The sequence below is a fragment of the Pseudochaenichthys georgianus genome, unplaced genomic scaffold (genome assembly GCF_902827115.2).
Source record: "Pseudochaenichthys georgianus unplaced genomic scaffold, fPseGeo1.2 scaffold_966_arrow_ctg1, whole genome shotgun sequence".
Taxonomy (NCBI): domain Eukaryota; kingdom Metazoa; phylum Chordata; class Actinopteri; order Perciformes; family Channichthyidae; genus Pseudochaenichthys; species Pseudochaenichthys georgianus.
The window spans coordinates 2,859-21,169 of NW_027263490.1; the positions used below are offsets into that span (position 1 = coordinate 2,859).

The window sequence follows — 18,311 nt, forward strand, 5'->3', positions numbered from 1 at the left end:
CCCAGTCAGAGCTGGTTGATGTCGCCAGGGAAAAGGAAGTTTGGGGCTCTCTGCTGGAACTGCTACCCCCGCGACCCGACCACGGATAAACGGGAGAAGATGGATGGATGGAAGACATGAGATAAACAGGGCAATGTGACCGGTTGCTTGCCAAATAGTGAGCCCACATTTATCTGTACTGCTAAGCCTTATATTGGCTACTTAGCTTACTTCGTCTTCTTCATCAGCCAGCGTCCTTAGTATCTGTTGCTCACTGAGTTGATTCTCGCTGAGTAGCCAATATAAGGCTTAGTCATCTTGCCAAATAGTGAGCCTGTGTGAAAACATGTTATAACTGGTTTATAAATGGTTCTTAATGATTAATAAAGTGTTTACAACCTAATTCATAACCTAATTATAAACCCTTTATTAATCCTTTATAAGGGTAGTCTTATTGTAAAGTGGTACCATCACTTCACACTTTACCAGCTGGCTGCTATATTCTGTATTTATGTATCAACTAATGTAATAATATGCCTGTCTGTCTGTCTGTCTGTCTGTCTGTCTGTCTGTCTGTCTGTCAATCTGTCTGTCTATTATCATTAATATAACATTGTAAATAGTTGTTGATCCCTGCTTGATACACATAATAAGCCTTATCTACAAAAACAAGCCATAAATGGTCGATCCTTAATAAACGACAGAAGGTGCCACGATAAGATGTGCACATAAATATCCCTCTGATGTCCTATTCAAATCATATTCATCAACACAACATAATGAGTAACTCCTCGTCAAGGTGTGTGGTTGTTGAATACTGTTGCTTTTGGGTATATAGTTTGAAGGGCTGTTTCATATTTGTGAACTTACTCTGCACTGACATTTAAGGATTCACACATGTATTGATATTGAGTCATGTAATTAACTTTTATGTTTGTCACCATCAGAGCAATGACACACATTTCAGTTCTGCTTCTCCTGCTGGGGACGAGCTCAGCTTACACCATACGTAAGTAGGATCTATCTTTACATGTCATATCTTTGTTTTAAACATAAAAATCCCCCTGTGATCTGGCCAAAGCTGCTTCAAGTACTACATAAAAGAACAATGAGAGATAAGGGCTCTATTTTAGAGATCTAAAGTACATGGTCTTAAGTGCATTTTGAGTGTGTCCTACTTTTACAAATGTTTTGTTTAACTGCCTACAACTGGGCACAAAGTACAGTTCAATGGGCAAGGGGTTTGTATTTAGCCTCTTGATTAGGCTATTTAAATGCGTATTTTGGGCAAAACAATAATTTAGCAAATTTTTTAAGCAGACTTTTGTTGCAATCTCCACCAGTAAATCTTGACGTCATGCAAAGTGTGATTTCTGCTTCTTCAAGGTTTGCTGTAACCACCAGCATCCAGGCAGGTGGAACTGTTGAGTTGAGTCAGCCATGGAAAATACTTATTTCTAATTGGCTGACGGGTGTACGTTCAAATGGTATCTCTAGTGAATAGCCAATAAAATACATTTCATTTTTGTTTATCGAGTTAAGCAGCAGGTGGCGCAAATTCTCCATTTTGAAAAAAAAACATGAAACCATTGCAGAAGAGATGGTGAAGCAATTCAAAGAGCACCAGTGGAAGTTTAAACAGTGAAAAACAACGCGTGAAGGTCACATGAGATCTATGTGGAGCACTGAGGTGAATTATTTTATTTTATATCATTTAATCATCTCATCGGCGGAGCAGAAGCTTCAGTGGACATTTGAAGTCACATGCTTTCAAATGAGTGTGGACTGTACCGACTGAAACTGACGGCAAGGTTAATTATTGTGGAAGGATGGACCCCATCCTGCAACAAAAAAGGTGGCGCAGAAAGGAAAGGGAGAAAGAAAGAAGCGAGGAGGAAGCACCCAAATGTGCTAAAATCACTGATTTATTCAGAACCCCCGGTAAAGTATAGAATGACGTAGCAGAACAATAATAAAACATATATATTAAAATATAATATAACAGTATTTACATTGCATTTGATCTGGGGTTAAACTCTGGATTTTATTTTATTTTGCACTAAAGAGGAAATATTATGCAAATATGCAGCTTCATAGTTCTATCTCCTCTAATGTGGCACACAAACCTATATCACACAACAGAAGAGGGCAACCCCCTACAAGCATAATAGGGCCTCTTTAACTGGTGCTGGAAAGAGTGTTTCTGTATGGTTACATCATGGCACCCTGTGTTCTGTATTTGATGGTGACCACTCATGTGTGCATTTTAGGACATGGTTATGTATATATATTATATATAATCATTTAAAATATCTAAATTTACTTGAATTGCAGGACAAATAGTGTGTCATTCTCATGAACTTTGTCTTCCTTTCTCTTCGCTCAGGCCCGGGTGCAGCATGCCAGAGATCTGGGACATTGAGGATTCCCAAAACGTTGGTAAAGTTCCCCTTTGCACCCACATGTCCAGAAGCTCACGACCCCACTTCACCACAGTCTTCTCTAACGACATCTACAAAGTTCTCAAAGTCTCCAAAGATCTCAGATAACACCGTGAGAAGGACTAGTTCAGCACCTGTTGATCTTTCACTAGGTTCTGATCAGTCACTGCCATAGCTGCTTTTTACTCGAAGCCCAGCGGTCCCCCCTCTTTGCGGTGCTCTGATTCACTGAGCGGTTGGACATTTCGCCCTGACGTCAAAGTATCTGTGGACTGTTGCCAACCATCTTTACTGCTGCATTGTTTTCATACAGCAATGTTTTCATTATGCCAAAGGTTTACAAGCTTGTTATTGTTCCCTTGGTTCTGTCATATAGAATCTTTACTTTCGGAAACAGTGTTTTTAAAGACATGCTGTTCATACATCAGTATTATTTCTTAATGTTAGGAATTTATTTTCTTTGACTTTGGCTTAAGTACATTTTGTCTGGCAGGCCCAATCATTGATGTCCACATACTGTGAAGCAATACCCTTTGCATCTTGCAAACTTACAATACAATACAACTGTATGGCCTAAACAAGGTTCTCTTTCTTTCTTATTGCATTTTTTTGCCAAAGGAAATCATGTTATTAAAGCTGTGTATTTGGGTAAATGTAACGGTTAGTGATCAAAAGCTATCAGTTAGTAGGTTTTGTAAAAGTCACCTCAACCTTTTTATAGCAATAGATTTCATGTAAATGGTAGCAGTCGTTGGTTCCTTCTTCGTGGCACATTAATAACCATTCAATATTTAATGAAATAGGTTTTATTGCTTTCTTCCCGAGATTTACTAATGCCCTCACCTAGGTATCCCTCTCCCAGCTATGGGATAGACAGCTGACAGCTAGCTGACAGACAACTGATCAAGATACCCCTCTTACAGATGGGCTCGATGAAAATATATCACATTGGGCCCCACCACCAGGCCCAGGCCACGCCAACCAAGCACAATGCTGTAACCACACCTCCATAACCCAACTGACTAATTTATGCTTTAAATAACTACCTGTACAGGCTTGCATCTATCTTGTAGTCCAATACTAACTACACAATATTTACTGACACTGAGCGATGAACATATAACACTGTGCAGACGTGCAACATTCTACTGCAGTAGAATTCACTATTTTATATAACACCAACATTCCTGACAATGGACCTCAATAGTCATCTTTTATGGTGTCCATGCCTTTGTAATAACATGTTTGAATGGAACATTAAAACATCTAAATAAATATAACTTAAATATACATGACCTCTTAAATTAAAATAAAGTGAACATTAACACCAATATTATCATTTATAAAATGCTATTACAAAAAAAATTACATAAACAGCAGATTTTTTAATTAAATATACCAACTACAAAATAAGCGGGTATTAAAGTGTAAACGGACAACAAAACGGAAATGGAAATGAAAAGGCCTGATGGTGGTGCTAAATCAGAGCCTATTACCTGTTCTCAGTCTTTTTCTCATCATGCATCTTCTGTGTAGTGATCCAATATTGTTACCATAGCCTTGCCCTTTAACAGTTATCACGAGCCCTCGCTCAGCCTTACTCACCAAGAGCCCAGCGCCTAGCCTTCTTACAGGCAAAGTCACCGATCAAGTCCTTGAAGTCCAGCTTTCTAGCCACCTGGCTTTCAATGGACAGCATGGCAAGACTGCAAAGCCTTATGGGGGGACAGGGCTGCGGAGCCTAAAGATGGATCTGTTGGTCCTGGCACCAGGGGGAGGGACAACTGATTTAGTATGAATAGCTGCTAAAAATGTACCTGCATTTATTAAATGTCAGCTAAAAGAGGAGTGACATGAAAAACCTCTGAATTTTCTGTGAAGATATTAACAGTACTTAAAGGTGGGGTAGGTCATGTTGGAGAAACCAGCTCGAGTGCGCTAGAATTTGAAAATACACAACCGGAAAAAATCTGCCACTTCCTTACAGAGCCCCTCCCCCAACACACACGAACGCGCACATGACCAATGAGGGCACGAGATACGTTTGTGCACAGATGGAAGGCTGACAGGCTGATAGGCCATCCAGTTATTTTAGCCGGGCCGGCTCAGATGATTAGGTCGTGCTTTTTACAGCACCACGGCTTCCACAGATGACATTTTTAAATGGATTTTTTGTCAAAGCACTAAAGATATTCATTGCTATCGGGATGTTAAGAGCATTCCATGCAATATAACAAAAAGTGTATCTCGAGCCGGTTTCTCAAACTTACCTACCACACCTTTAATGTCAGCAAAACATTATTATTTACAATGGACTACGCTTAGCTAACAGACTAATTTCCACCAGTCATGGACCACACCCACCTTTTCTTTTGAAAAACTGGGTGACATACTGTCACCCTTTAGTCCCTCTCTCTTGTCTGTCTCTCCTTTCTTTTCCTTCTTGAAAGCCTGACTTTGTTAGTCGTTGAGAAATCGTACACACTTAAGTACTAGCATCCCTCCTCACATGCTCTCACTAGTCTCTCTGCTAGAAAGGGCTGGTGCTGCACAGCGTTTGGAGGCAGGACCAAACCATTACATGTAAATAGAGGGGGGTGTTCGATGCTTTGGATAATTAACTTTTGGAAGAAAATAAGTTAAATGAATCATACGTTTAGTGAGTATATCATCAATATGACGTTATATGAATGTTAATTATTGATGAAAGGTTACTTACATTTTTTTTCTTAATGTTCTAACATTTTTTGGGGCCCAGTCACGGGCCCATAGAATCATCCTAACGTTTCACCCCCTTACGGCGCCCCTGATGATGGGGATTGATCTTCTGATCTAACTTTGGGTAAGAAAGCTCTCAGATGTTTTTTATAATATGTGTCTATTTTGTCTGCATTTAAAAAAATAAAAAAACTTGCCTTCAGAACCATTGCTTTCACTGGTCTTACATTCCCAAAAGGTGTACAAGTCCTGTGTAAAAGCAAAAGTCAAGGAAGACTTTTGTTGCAATCTCCACCAGTAAATCTTGACGTCATGCAAACAATGATATTTAAGATGCACATTTTATTTTGGATGCTTTGTGTACACATTACAGCATCTTTGCAAAATCCATTACATTGAATGCTAATCCAGTGCAGAGCCAAACACCTCCACCTCACAGAGGGTCAGGTACTCCTCTCTTCCAGTGACACCTATGTAAACATAGCGGCCGTCCATCCCGTTGGGAACCTTGAACTCAGCTGTTTCACCTGCCGGGATGTTGGTGATTACAGCAAACCTGTAGAAGAAGCAGAAATCAGTACGTTAACCTCAGGAAGGGTTTACTGAAGTAATAGGCTTTTCATTTTAAGTTCAACATGCACTCAAAGCGTCATTAGGTTTCTACAATTTACTTGGTTAGAATGTTGGTTGCGGATCTTTTAATTAGGGCTTGATAATGAACAATATTTATATTTCAGTAATGTTTAAATACATGTTTTCAAATCATGTCACAGAATCACAATTGACGACCCTCGATCAGGCCTTTAATTTGGCGACCTTGGTATTTGTCCATTTCTGTGATCAGATCAGAACATATTGCAGGAATCATTCATAAATGAAGGGTATTCCCGCTCCAATCCTATTTCTTGGCAATGTAAGGAGATTTAATCCAAAATGTAGCACCAGGTAAACTTGAGCAAGAAAAACTGAATAATGTTCCTCAAACGTGTTCCAACAAAATACCAATTTAGTGACTTTTTAATATTAGTATTGTAATAGGACAGGCTTTAAGTTACCTGGGATTTTCAGCACCATTGTTTACAAGAGAATCTCCAATGCGGATCTCGGCTCCATCGAGTCGTTCATGGACTCCATATCGGTTGGTTATCTTAACAGAAAACACTTTGTGTGTTTTGGGCAGAGTCAGCCTCCACCAGGCGTTCAAATCATTGGCTGTGTGACTGCAGGAACCCTCACCCCAGTAGGAGGCCCGATTCCCATCAATGGCCTTAGATGCATCTCCAGTCTTATACACTGATGACTGTGCGGCTTTTCCTTGAATGGCCAGGTTCTCTTCTGAAACAAAAACAAAACAAAGATTTAGGTTAAATCAATAACATGTACTCCTGATGCAGATTGTATTTTATTATTCTGTCTCACCATGACTCTCAAAAGATTTGATTTAATTTGCCGTCAGGATGAAGGATATAAAAGGGATAACTTCACCATATATAAACAAATAACTACCATATATTTGTTATTGGAAAAGAGGAATTAAAGTATTATAACATATTGAGTCTATAGTTAAAGTTATATATATATATAACTACAACTGCACTAAGTTTAACTAAATGTGTCATTCAGTTTTGGCAAATTAAACTTTAATAAAATAAGACCTGTTTTAGTAATCATAAGTGACATGAAAGGATGTACCAGCCTTTCTCTTGTTATTTATGGGACCATATTTTACAACTTGAACATCATGCTGGATTGAAGAAGACTTGAAACAATTGAGATCATAAACTAATAGGTACACTCTATCCAGCGGTAATACATCAAGTGAGTTGCAGGAAAATGTTCATACTGTAGACTTATACACAATCAGACGTTTAGAAAGAATGCAGGTTTAAGGCACTTCTGCATTGAGTTAACTTATCAGCCGCTTGGTTGACATGACAGTTCCTTGTTTAGATGGAAATCACACATTATTTATGTAAGATCCCAAACCCTCACCAGTTGGGGCATGGTACCCGTAGACTTCCACCTCACAGAGGGCAAGGACCTTTCCTTCACCCGGTATACGCACAGTCACATAACGTCCCTCCACACGATCAGTGAAAGTCAGAGTGTACAATGCCTCGATTGTAGAAATTGTACCAACCCTAAAAGAAAGCGAACAAAAGTGAGAAAGGAAGAACATGAATGACATGTTATACCCCCAAGGCTTCAACAGTTAGATAAAAGGTAACTGGTAATTACATCATAGACTTCTATACAATCTGACTCCTTTTTGCAATCAGGGAGGCACCTGTTTGTAGATGTATGTGCATTAATGAATAAGGCAACTCAGGCTGTGTCTCAACGCCGTGTATTCATATTAAGCAGGCAATCATACAACTGAGGTATATTCACGTGAGGCAGATATATATATAACACAGGCACAATACGTCCACAGGGTGGAGCTGCAACCTAGCCTAAACCACCCTGTAACATCTCCCTTCCTTTTGTTAAGTAACAACACAGGATCAATACTGCCATTAAACTGTTGACCTTCAATCAGAACATTAATCAAATGATTTCAACAACAAATAGTGCACATAGCAGAGACACTTCAATAATAGCCGGATCCGAACACATCAGCAATAAACTCAGAACAATCAATCACATTTGTTTTACAATCTCTTTTACAATCTCTCTACTTTTTTTCAATCTTTATCTTCCATGTGTGTTGGAGTGCGCACAGTCCAAGTGTGTGTGTGTGTGTGTGTGTGTGTGTGTGTGTATGTGTGCGTGACCTAGAGGTCAAGTCTGTCAGGAGGTCTAATCAGCCGTCCGCTCCGGGAGATGGCCCGGCCCTGTAACTCACGGCATGGTGTATCCCCAGTCTGCGGGGAAGAGCGCGACGACCCCGGGGGTGATGGCCTTGGAGACTCCTCGGGGACGCCAACGACCTCTCTGGCGCTCCTCCCACTCGCAGGCTGCTCCGGGGCCGATTCTGGGAGAACTGACGGCTGGAGAAGGGCCGCCTCTGCTGGTCGAAGATCAACCCTGTTGCGCCGATACGTGGTCCCCTCCACACCGACCAGATAGGACCGGAGTCCCAACTGCTGAAGGCACACACCTCTCCTCCATCTGCCCGTCCTGTCTCCTGGGAGTGGCTTCATCCGTATGGGCTGGCCGACGTTCAGCTCCGGCAGATCCTTGGCTGATCTGTCATATGTCAGCTTTGCTGCTTGATGTTTCATTTTCAGCTTGTCAGAAACACCCATGACGACCTGAGGCACCAGTAGCTGATCGGCCACAGGGAGAAGGGTTCTCAGTCTCCGCGACATAAGCCGCTGTGCTGGGCTGCAATGCATACCCTCAGTGGGCGTATTTCTCCAATGCAATATGGCCCTCCAGGGGTCCTCTTTGGCACGGTCTGCCCTTCTGCACAGGCTCTTTACAATTTTCACTGCTGACTCCGCTTTGCCGTTAGCTTTTGGGTGCCTCGGTGAGGACATGACATGCTCAAAACCCCACTCTCTCGCAAACGCCCGGAACTCTCCACCGGCAAACTGGCCTCCACCATCCGAAATGGCCCTGTCTGGGACACCATAGCGTGCAAACTGTGCCTTGCATCTACGGATCGTGGTGTCCGCTGATAGGTCAGGGAGGAGGTCGATCTCCCAAAAGTCAGAATAATGGTCCACCACGAGTAAGAAGTTCTGTGCTGCGTAGCTGTACAGATCCATGCTTACTAGCTGCCAGGGGCGTGTGGGGAGCGGGTGTGACATCATAGTCTCTTTCTGTTGTTCGTGTGCATACTCATTGCACACAGAGCACTTTTGCACATAATCCTTGACTTCCCCTTGCATACCGGGCCAGTAAAGTGTATCACGGGCCTGCCTGTAGCACGCCTCGCCCCCCACGTGGTTGTAGTGGATCCGTCTCAGCATTTCCGGGCGCATAGCTTTTGGAATGATGACGCGCTGACTCCTGAAGAGCACGCCATCCTGGGCACTTATCTCATCTCTGATGGCCCAGTAGTCCCTGACGGCTACAGGGGTCTCCTCTTTGTGTCCTGGCCATCCCTCCAGCACGACAGACTTAAGTGTTTGAAGACACACATCCTCCTCAGTGTGTGTCCGAATCTGTGTCAGGCGTTGGCTGCTGACATTTAAATAGTCTGCCTGCTGAATGGCCGCCGTGTCACCCTGCTCCTGCTGCATGCTGCAGACCATCTCACGTTGGTACAGTGTGTCTGTTCTCTGTGGCGGGGTGGTGGCTCTGCTGAGCGTGTCACTTATGTACATCTCAGGGCCTGGCTTGTATACCACCGCAAGGCAGTAGTTCTGAAGTGTGAGGAGCATGCTCTGAAGGCGCTTTGGCGCACTGAGGAGGGGCTTGGTGAAGATGGACACCAGCGGGCGGTGGTCGGTCTCTGCAGTCACATCACTCCTCCCATATAGGTAGTAGTGGAAGCGTTGGCAGGCGAATACGATGCTCAGGCACTCCTTTTCAATCTGTGCGTAATTTTGCTCTGTTTGGGTCAATGCCCGGGAGGCGAATGCGACAGGCTGTCCCCCTTGAAGCAAGCAGCAGCCCAGACCCGCCTGACTGGAGTCGCTCTGTACGGTGACTGGCTTGCGGACGTCATAGTACCTTAGGACTGGCACCGCCGTGACCAGTGCCTTGATTTCCTTCATGGCGGCATCATGTTTGGGCAGCCAGTGCCACATCACATCCTTGTCCAGCAGTCTCCTCAGCGGCTCACATACCGCTGACAAGCGTGGCATGAATCTGGACAGATAGTTCACAAATCCGACACACCGCTGGACCCCTTTTGCATCTGTGGGGTTTGGCATGTCCAGAACCGCCCTGACTTTTTCAGGGTCAGCCTTGAGGCCCTCCGCGGACAGTATGTGGCCGTGGAAGCGGACCTCCTTCACTCGGAACTGCAGCTTTTTCAGGCCCAGTCTCAGTTTTACTTCCCTGCATCTGTCCATCAGAGCGATGAGGTTTGTGTCATGGTCGCGATTGGCCTCATCCTCTGTGTCCCCACAGCCGACTATAAGGATGTCATCGGCTATGGGCTCAATCCCTGTCAAGCCGGCCAGCAGCTCATGCTGCTTCCTTTGATACAGCTCTGGGGCAACTGACACACCGAAAGGGAGTTTCAGCCAGCGTTTCCTACCCCACGGTGTCCAGAATGTTGTCATCAGGCTGCTTTCTTCATCCAAGCGGCACTGCAGGAATGCATCACGTGCATCCACCAGGGTGAATATACGTGCCTTTGGCAGCTTATACAACACGTCATCTAAAGTGGGCATAAGGTAGTGGGACCGTTTCAGAGCACGGTTGAGAGCCTTCGGGTCAATGCATAGTCTCAATTTGTCTGGCTTTTTCACTATGACTAGATTGCTAATCCAGTCCGTAGGTTGAGTGACTGTGGTCAAGTGTCCCTCCTCTTCATATCGATCAAGCTGAGCCTTAACAGCTGCCTTGAGGGCCACTGGAACATTCCTGGGAGCACACTGCACCGGTGCCACAGTGCTGTCCAGCTCAAAGTGAATATCACCGGGCAGAGACTCAACAGGGCTGGTGAACACGTCGTGGTAGGTGCTGACCAGACACTCCTTGGTCAGGTCTCCCTTCCTGCAGTGCTCCACCTTATTCAGCTCCTCAGGAATGGTGAAGCGTATCAGACCAAGTCTCTCACATGTCTCACCCGAAAGCAAGGGCCTCTGGCCAGTATGCACAATCTCAAAGTCCAGTCTGTGCGTCTTACCCCTAATGACGCATTGTGTGCTGTACACCCCTAGTGAGCTCATCCACTCACTGTTGTATAGTTTTAATCTGGTGAGACTCTTCAGAAGAGGGGTTCTAGGCGCCAGTGTTGTCTTGTCCTTGATGCTCATCACATTGCAAGTGGCTCCAGAGTCGAGCTGGCACCTCTGAACCCCACTTTGCAGTGGCAGGTTGACAAACCACTTTTTACCTCGAGTGTTCACAGCCCCACGCTCTCCGCTGTGTACACGTCTCTCTCATCGCTGTCCTCCAGTTCCCCTGGCAACGGGTCATCCACAGCATTCAACTGACGTGCCTGCTGGCCTCTTTTCATGCATACTTTTGCAAAATGGTTAGCAGTGCCACACGAGCGGCACGATTTACCAAAAGCAGGGCACAGGTCCCGCCCACGCTTGTGCCGTGTGCCACAGTACTTGCATTCGCCAGCGTCTCTCATGCTCTGTGGTTGTGCAGATGTGTTGGTGGACTCGGATGGCCTGCTGCCAGACCTCCGTCCATATCGCTGTCCTTGTGTGGCATTAATGCTGTCCCCAGGTCCAGAGCTGCCCAGTGACATGGTTTTTAACTTGCTGTCCATGACCTCGGCTGCACGGCAAATTGTAATGGCCTCGTCCAATTTAAGGTCATTTTCCCTTAGTAAGCGACGTCTAGCACCCTCGTCAGTTATCCCGAGAACAAGCCTGTCCCTTATGAGTTCATCTTTTATAGCTCCATATTCACAAGAGGCAGCCTTTTCCCTCAGCCTGGTAGCAAACGCATCCAAGAGCTCTCCATCCTCTTGTTTAAGGTTGCCAAAAACGTACCTCTCAAAGATTACGTTCTTTGCGGGTGTGAAGTATTGCTCCAGTGCCACCAGTATAGCACCCGCATCTTTTTGTTGGTCCGCGGTGAGTCCCAGGTTGTGTTTGTAAACATGTCGGCAGTCGTTCCCCATTAGCCTCCTGAGCGCAGCTGCTTGTACCGGATTTACTTTCTCGCTGAGCCCGGTCGCAAGCAGATAATCCTCAAATTCTGCTCGAAAGCTCACCCAGTTGCCGTGGATGTCCCCCGCCATCTTCATAGGCTCCGGAGGTGGGATGCTGGATGCCATTGTTCCAACGTGACGCTAATGCTAACAGGCTAACTGAAACTGCTAAACCTCACCAAAACAAATAAACGCACTCTGTCTCAGCGACGGACAGTAGCATGCAATCCACAGCTGGGTCCTATTTGAGCTTCTGACACTATGTTTGTAGATGTATGTGCATTAATGAATAAGGCAACTCAGGCTGTGTCTCAACGCCGTGTATTCATATTAAGCAGGCAATCATACAACTGAGGTATATTCACGTGAGGCAGATATATATATAACACAGGCACAATACGTCCACAGGGTGGAGCTGCAACCTAGCCTAAACCACCCTGTAACAGCACCCACTGCGAGATATGAAAGACGATGCAAGTTTAACGCACTTCAGCATTGCCTATATTTTTGATAAGCAATGCAAATAAGTAAAATTACATGGTTGAAACATTTAGGAACAGTTTCTATGAGAATCTACTGGCAGAGGTGGGTAGTACATTTACAATTCAGAGGTACTTGTACTTAACTTGAGTATTTCCATTTAATTCTACTTTCTCCTATTCCTCTACATTTCAATACGGAAACATGTAATGTAATTTTATGCCAGTACATTCATTAAACAGCTTTAGCTACTTTTAACTAAATGTATCTCTAACAATTAAACTAGGGGATCAACTGTTTAAGTCACAAAACATTCAAATGATATAAATACAATTAAACTTGTAAAATGCTTCTTCATGCATGAATATATCTAGAAATGTCACATACATATGTTATCATTAAGGACATTTTGCTGATAATACGTTTACTTAAGAAACCTTTTGAATGCAGGACTTTCCCTTGTAATGAAATATTTTGAAACTAGGGTATCTGTACTTGTACTCAAGTAAAGGATCTTAATACACCTCTGTCTACTCGTGGTGAGCAATTAACAGGGGAGAGGAGAATATAAACAAAATGCTCAGAGAGTTACACAAAACAAATGAATAAAATGTGTGCAGGAAATGTCTTACACTGGGTTTGCTGCACCATTGTTGTCCAAAGAGTTGCCGATGTGGATCTGTGCCCCCACAAGCCTTTCTGGACAGCAGTCTCCTCTGTTGGAGATGATGACGGAGGTGACGACGTAGGGCTCCAGCAGGTCCACTCTCCACCAGGGGTTGCTTTCTTTATCAGTGTGGCTGCATGATCCAGAAAAGAAGTGATTGTCACGGTTTCCATCAATAGCGTTGCTGGCAAATCCAAATTCATAACGGTTTGACTGGGTCGCTTTTCCGCGCACGGCCACGTTTTCTAGTGAGAAGACAGAGGTATGGCAGTGTTTCAATAGATAACTTTGAGATCGTCCTGAGTACTCACGACACTCCAAAGAAAACAGCATATGAGACACATTACAGTCATAGAAAGGCTGCAAGTTGTTTGGAGAGTTAATTGAACATGGAGTTAATTATTGCTTATTAGCTTGATATATGACCTGTGTTTGAATACTGAACATTATAGATGCGGGCGTTTAATTTCCAAATATACTGCATTTATGTGAGTTTGGTTGTACTGTGTGCATTTGCAGTGGTGTTGCTAAATAGTTTCTATGTGTTTGTTTGCTTACATTGCAATGCCTTGAGCAACAGTATAATCGATACGAATCGGCCTAAAAACTTTCTACGCAATACAAAAATCCTGCAGGAAGTTTTTACAGAGAAGTCAGCAAAAAGAGGAAGTGGTGTTCTGATTCAGTCCGAGTACAAAACAACAATTGGAGAAATCAGACTAGTTATTAAGGCTGCAAAACATAAAGTGTATATATTTAATGTGAGCAGATTACAATATTCTTATTTAGAATCCAATTTATTTTTAAACATCATAATAAAATGGTCCTAAAGCTTTAGTTAATATTTAACTTGCTAATGAATATGTGTTTTTATCTTAAAGGAAAAAAAGCTACAATTACAGGGATGTTGGAGCAAAAACTTCCAGATAATTCAATTTGTATGTTGACCCTCTCGGATCATACTTACGATAAGCGGAGACTGAGCACGTCTGCAGGAGCAGCAGCAGAAGGACGACACAGAGCTTCATCTTTCTGGTAGAGCGAGAGGATATCGTTAACAGAATATCATTTAAAAAATGACCATATTTTACATTTTTCTTACTGTTAGAAAGGCAGGATCAGTGATTGTAATGGTAAAGTTCAATGACTTAGAGTTCAACATTAAGATAAGATCGATCTTTATTTATCCAACGGTATTTTGTTGCGCTTCAGTTGCAATACAAAGTAGGAAAAATGCAAATGAGGATTCCTTACTCTGTAGAGGGTTCCTATTTACACGCTATGTTACATATTTTATAATCTATTCTGTGAGACAAAGACAAAATAAAAAGTGTTACCTGGAGACCCTGACAGTCTGTTGGTTCAATAGAAAATAAAGAAAAGTCTCCAAGCACCAAACAAAGAGATTATTTTTCTCTTTATATGCATCCTGGTCAAACCGTATCAACCAATCATCAGAAAACAGATCATATTCATATTCAACACCAACCAATCTTATTGGGTTTACTCCCATGCACATGTATTTCAGTTCCCTTTTCTTGTGGATTTGATTATAGGAGTCATCCAAGTTAATACCAGGAAGTATGCTAAAGATCGCCCAATACACACCAATGTATTACCAATACTATAATTGTAATATTATGTTAAGTAACTTTGATAATAATGAACAAAAAAAAGTCATGTAGTGGTGGAATGTAGGTTATTACATTTAAGTACATTTTAAAGATACTATTATTAGTATTCCCAATATAATCTGCTTCATACTTCTACTGCACTACACCGGCAGGAAGGGAAAATAGTGTCCTAATACTTTAAAACTAAAACTAACTTTAACGAATGGTCTGCCAGAAAGCGTTGTCCCATCCAAGACGGTTAACTGTATCAAGTCCTGCCTCGACCATTACTGCCAAACATCACCTTCACTTTGGACTATGTCACTGTTGCCAGCATCCATAGTAAATAAAGAATCCTACTATTTATTTATGAGCGACTAAAATGCCTTAGGCCTATTACAGCCGTATCCTATTGATTGATTGATTGAATAGATATTTTAAAACAGGGAATACAATGATATTATAAACATTTTATTTGTTATATTATCAAACAGCCTATAGTGTACGAAATAATTAGCTCATCATATAGTATTCAAATATTGCTTAAGAATCAACGCTGATACAAGTATTTTGTTCAACCAATACAAAAATGTTTAGGGAAATGGTTCACATCTACAGTATACTCTATAGCTTGAGCCAATGAAAAATAAACAAATTGCCTCAAACAATATTTCTTATGTCCATGGAAAATATAAGACTTGGCACAAAGTATATTTTTCTTGTTGAAGGAAGTCAATTAATTTAAATTCTATATTTAATCCAAACAAAAAAATATAGATTTTGTCAAACAGTTTTTTCTCATTAAAATTAACTAAATATTATTTGTTTTATCCAATCAAAAATGTATATATTTTGTCAAACTATATTTTTCTCATTTAAAGAACAAACTGAATGTTTAATCTAATCCAAAAAATATAGAATACATCAATAATTCTCATTACACATTGTGATATTTAATAACGGGTTTATTACTTGTAAAACAACCATATTTATAGGGTATCTACATTGTTCAAATGAAATGTAACAATTTAAAATAATACATAGAAAAAAAGCACCGCGGTTGTATTCCTAAAGGCATAAAAATGAAAAATAATTCTTGCCAGAAAACGGTCAAGTTTCAATGGTCTGATTGTCAGCCCCACATATCAAAACATTTAAGAAAACAAATGAAAAACGTTCATACTATAAAGTGACCGTTCCTTTTGAAAATGAAATATCTTTCAGACTTATGCTGTGATATAAGCAAGCAAAAATATGACCACCAGAGTACAGTGAGAAAAATACCTAAATTATAATTTTAATAAATATTAACCTTTAAGGGTAAACCAATTTAGCTGTATTTTTAAGCCCTCTTCCTTAAATTAGTTATGTTTTGCATGCTTTAAATCACAGCCTAAGTCCTCCACAGACACCACAATGTACCTTAATATTGTACAACTCCAATAACATTAACTTTGGAATCCCAAACGTGCTGAAATGTAAAATCCTCAAGTGAGGTTAACATTGAGCTGACCAGACATGAAGATATTCTACACATTTTGAAAAATCGTGTAAAAGTGAGTCAAGTCTTAAGTTAGCCAGTAAGCTTAATTCTCAAGGGTCAGATTTGGAACTTTGAAGAGCCGGCAGCCAAACATATTATTGACCTTTGAAACCAAATGCGTACGCAAAACAGTTCTAGCCGGAGCAGAGCCCATCAGTGCCACAGGGTAATTCCTAGGACAGTTTTTATATGTTCAAACAGTACTACTTCAGAATGACGAACCATAACTAGTCACACAACAGGTGTGTAACCTTTTCATTCTCCAGGGCAGTCACAAACGTTTTCTGTGACTTGTTATTGTCTTTATAATTGTCCATGACTGGAAAACTTGGACGTGTAGGAAACCTGAACTAAGCTCTATTGTAGAGCTGGTCATAGAGCTTCTTGACCTTGGTGGCCATGCCTTTCAGGTCCAGCTCCATGAAGACTTTCTGGATATATTCAAATGTCAATTTTAATGTCTTGGGATATTCCAGATTGAGAGCATAAAGGAAGCCCAGGAGAATGGCAACAGACGCCAAATTATTCACAACCTCTTGTCCCTCAAGTATGATGCCAATGTCTTCGGTTGCGGCTTCTTTATCAGTAGTAGTAATGATGTTCCTTTCCTCAAAAAAGTGACAGGTGGTGTGACAGGTCATACCTCTCCCTACTTATGCAAATGAGCTAAGTCCTTTGATGTCAGATTGGCGTGAAAGACCCCCCGGAGTGATTATTTTATTGTAGCAATTAAGATAGTTATAGGTATTTGACCCCTGACCCCAAGAGTGGAGTAATTGCCCCAATTAGACTAGCCCCAGGCACCCCCTTTGTGTATAGGCCTTTTATTGTAGCAATTAAGATAGTTATAGGTATTTGACCCCTGACCCCAAGAGTGGAGTAATTGCCCCAATTAGACTAGCCCCAGGCACCCCCTTTGTGTATAGGTATTTTATTGTATCAATTAAGATAGCTAAGGTATTTGACCCCTGACCCTGAGAGTGGAGTAATTGCCCCGCAATTATATTAGCCCCAGGCACCCCCTTTGTGTACAGGCCTTTTATTGTATCAATTAAGATAGCTAAGGTATTTGACCCCTGACCCTGAGAGTGGAGTAATTGCCCCTCAATTATATTAGCCCCAGGCACCCCCTTTGTGTACAGGCCTTTTATTGTATCAATTAAGATAGCTAAGGTATTTGACCCCTGACCCTGAGAGTGGAGTAATTGCCCCTCAATTATATTAGCCCCAGGCACCCCCTTTGTGTACAGGCCTTTTATTGTATCAATTAAGATAGCTAAGGTATTTGACCCCTGAGCCTGAGAGTGGAGTAATTGCCCCGCAATTAGATTAGCCCCAGGCACCCCCTCTGTTGTATAGGTCTTTTTGATGTATTGAATAAGATAGTCTCTTTGACCCCTCCCCCTCAGAGCCCTTTGTTGTCTAATCTAATTAGCTTTTGATGCCTGCCCTTTGATGTGCAATTTCACACTGATGAAAGCCTCTGTATAAATGACTAGGATAAGACCATATAGAGATATGCTCAAAATAAATAAAAAAAAGACAGACAATTCAGCTTACCAAGTCAACCGTCTGAAGCGCCAGTCAAGAAACGAATGCGACGTAGGGGTGGGGTGGGTTCAGAGTACAGCCTCTTTCTGGTCACGTGTGTTGGAGGAGGGGCTCTGTAAGGAAGGTTGAAGGAACGACCCGAGGGGCTCTGTAAGGAAGGTTGAAGGAACGAGCAGGATTTCTCCCCCCGGTTTGACTGCAAAAGACTCTGACTTTTCTCCAAGGGGATCCGCTTCAGTGTCAGTAAGTTTCCTTAAGGTGTCATAATGAGTGAGCTTTTGATTATCTATTCATGTGACGTTCACTGTTAGAATATAATGTAATACATGCCATAAAGAAGCCCGTACGAAGAGCCTGAATGTTTTACTTTTCCCATAAAATGCAAAACAGCAATAGTTAACACTGTGGTCTAAACTTAAATACATCAGCAACATTTGGATGGATTGCCGTGACATTGTACAGACATTCATGGTTCTTCTATAAAAAGCCTTTGCGTGTTGTTATTTGGCCGAGGTCTAGTTTGGAAACCTATGTCTAATTTAGTGGTACGGTGCCCAGTATCATTATATATATATATATATATATA

General features: G+C 42.0%; 1 protein-coding gene across 1 annotated transcript; it reads right to left on the minus strand.

Annotated features, from left to right (window-relative positions):
* Positions 1 to 5,460: 5,460 nt before the first annotated feature.
* On the minus strand, positions 5,461 to 14,462 carry LOC117444865 (fucolectin-2-like). The gene is made up of 6 exons (XM_034080244.2): positions 14,356 to 14,462; positions 13,986 to 14,050; positions 12,984 to 13,263; positions 7,131 to 7,279; positions 6,194 to 6,473; positions 5,461 to 5,694 (listed from the first exon to the last, which is right to left on the minus strand). The coding sequence occupies exons 2-6, from the start codon at positions 14,044 to 14,046 to the stop codon at positions 5,541 to 5,543; spliced, it is 924 nt and encodes a 307-aa protein (XP_033936135.1). The 5' UTR covers positions 14,047 to 14,050; positions 14,356 to 14,462; the 3' UTR covers positions 5,461 to 5,540.
* Between the last annotated feature and the right edge of the window lie 3,849 nt (positions 14,463 to 18,311).

What these genes read in the sequence shown, in the direction of transcription:
- LOC117444865 (XM_034080244.2), bottom strand. Translation starts at nt 14,046, where the DNA reads ATGAAGCTCTGTGTCGTCCTTCTGCTGCTGCTCCTGCAGACGTGCTCA. An exon ending in GTGCTCAGTCTCCGCTTATC is followed by an intron (nt 13,264 to 13,985) that starts GTAAGTATGATC and finishes TCTTCTCACTAG; the next exon opens with AAAACGTGGCCGTGCGCGGA. An exon ending in AATGGTGCAGCAAACCCAGT is followed by an intron (nt 7,280 to 12,983) that starts GTAAGACATTTC and finishes GCTTTCTTTTAG; the next exon opens with GGTTGGTACAATTTCTACAA.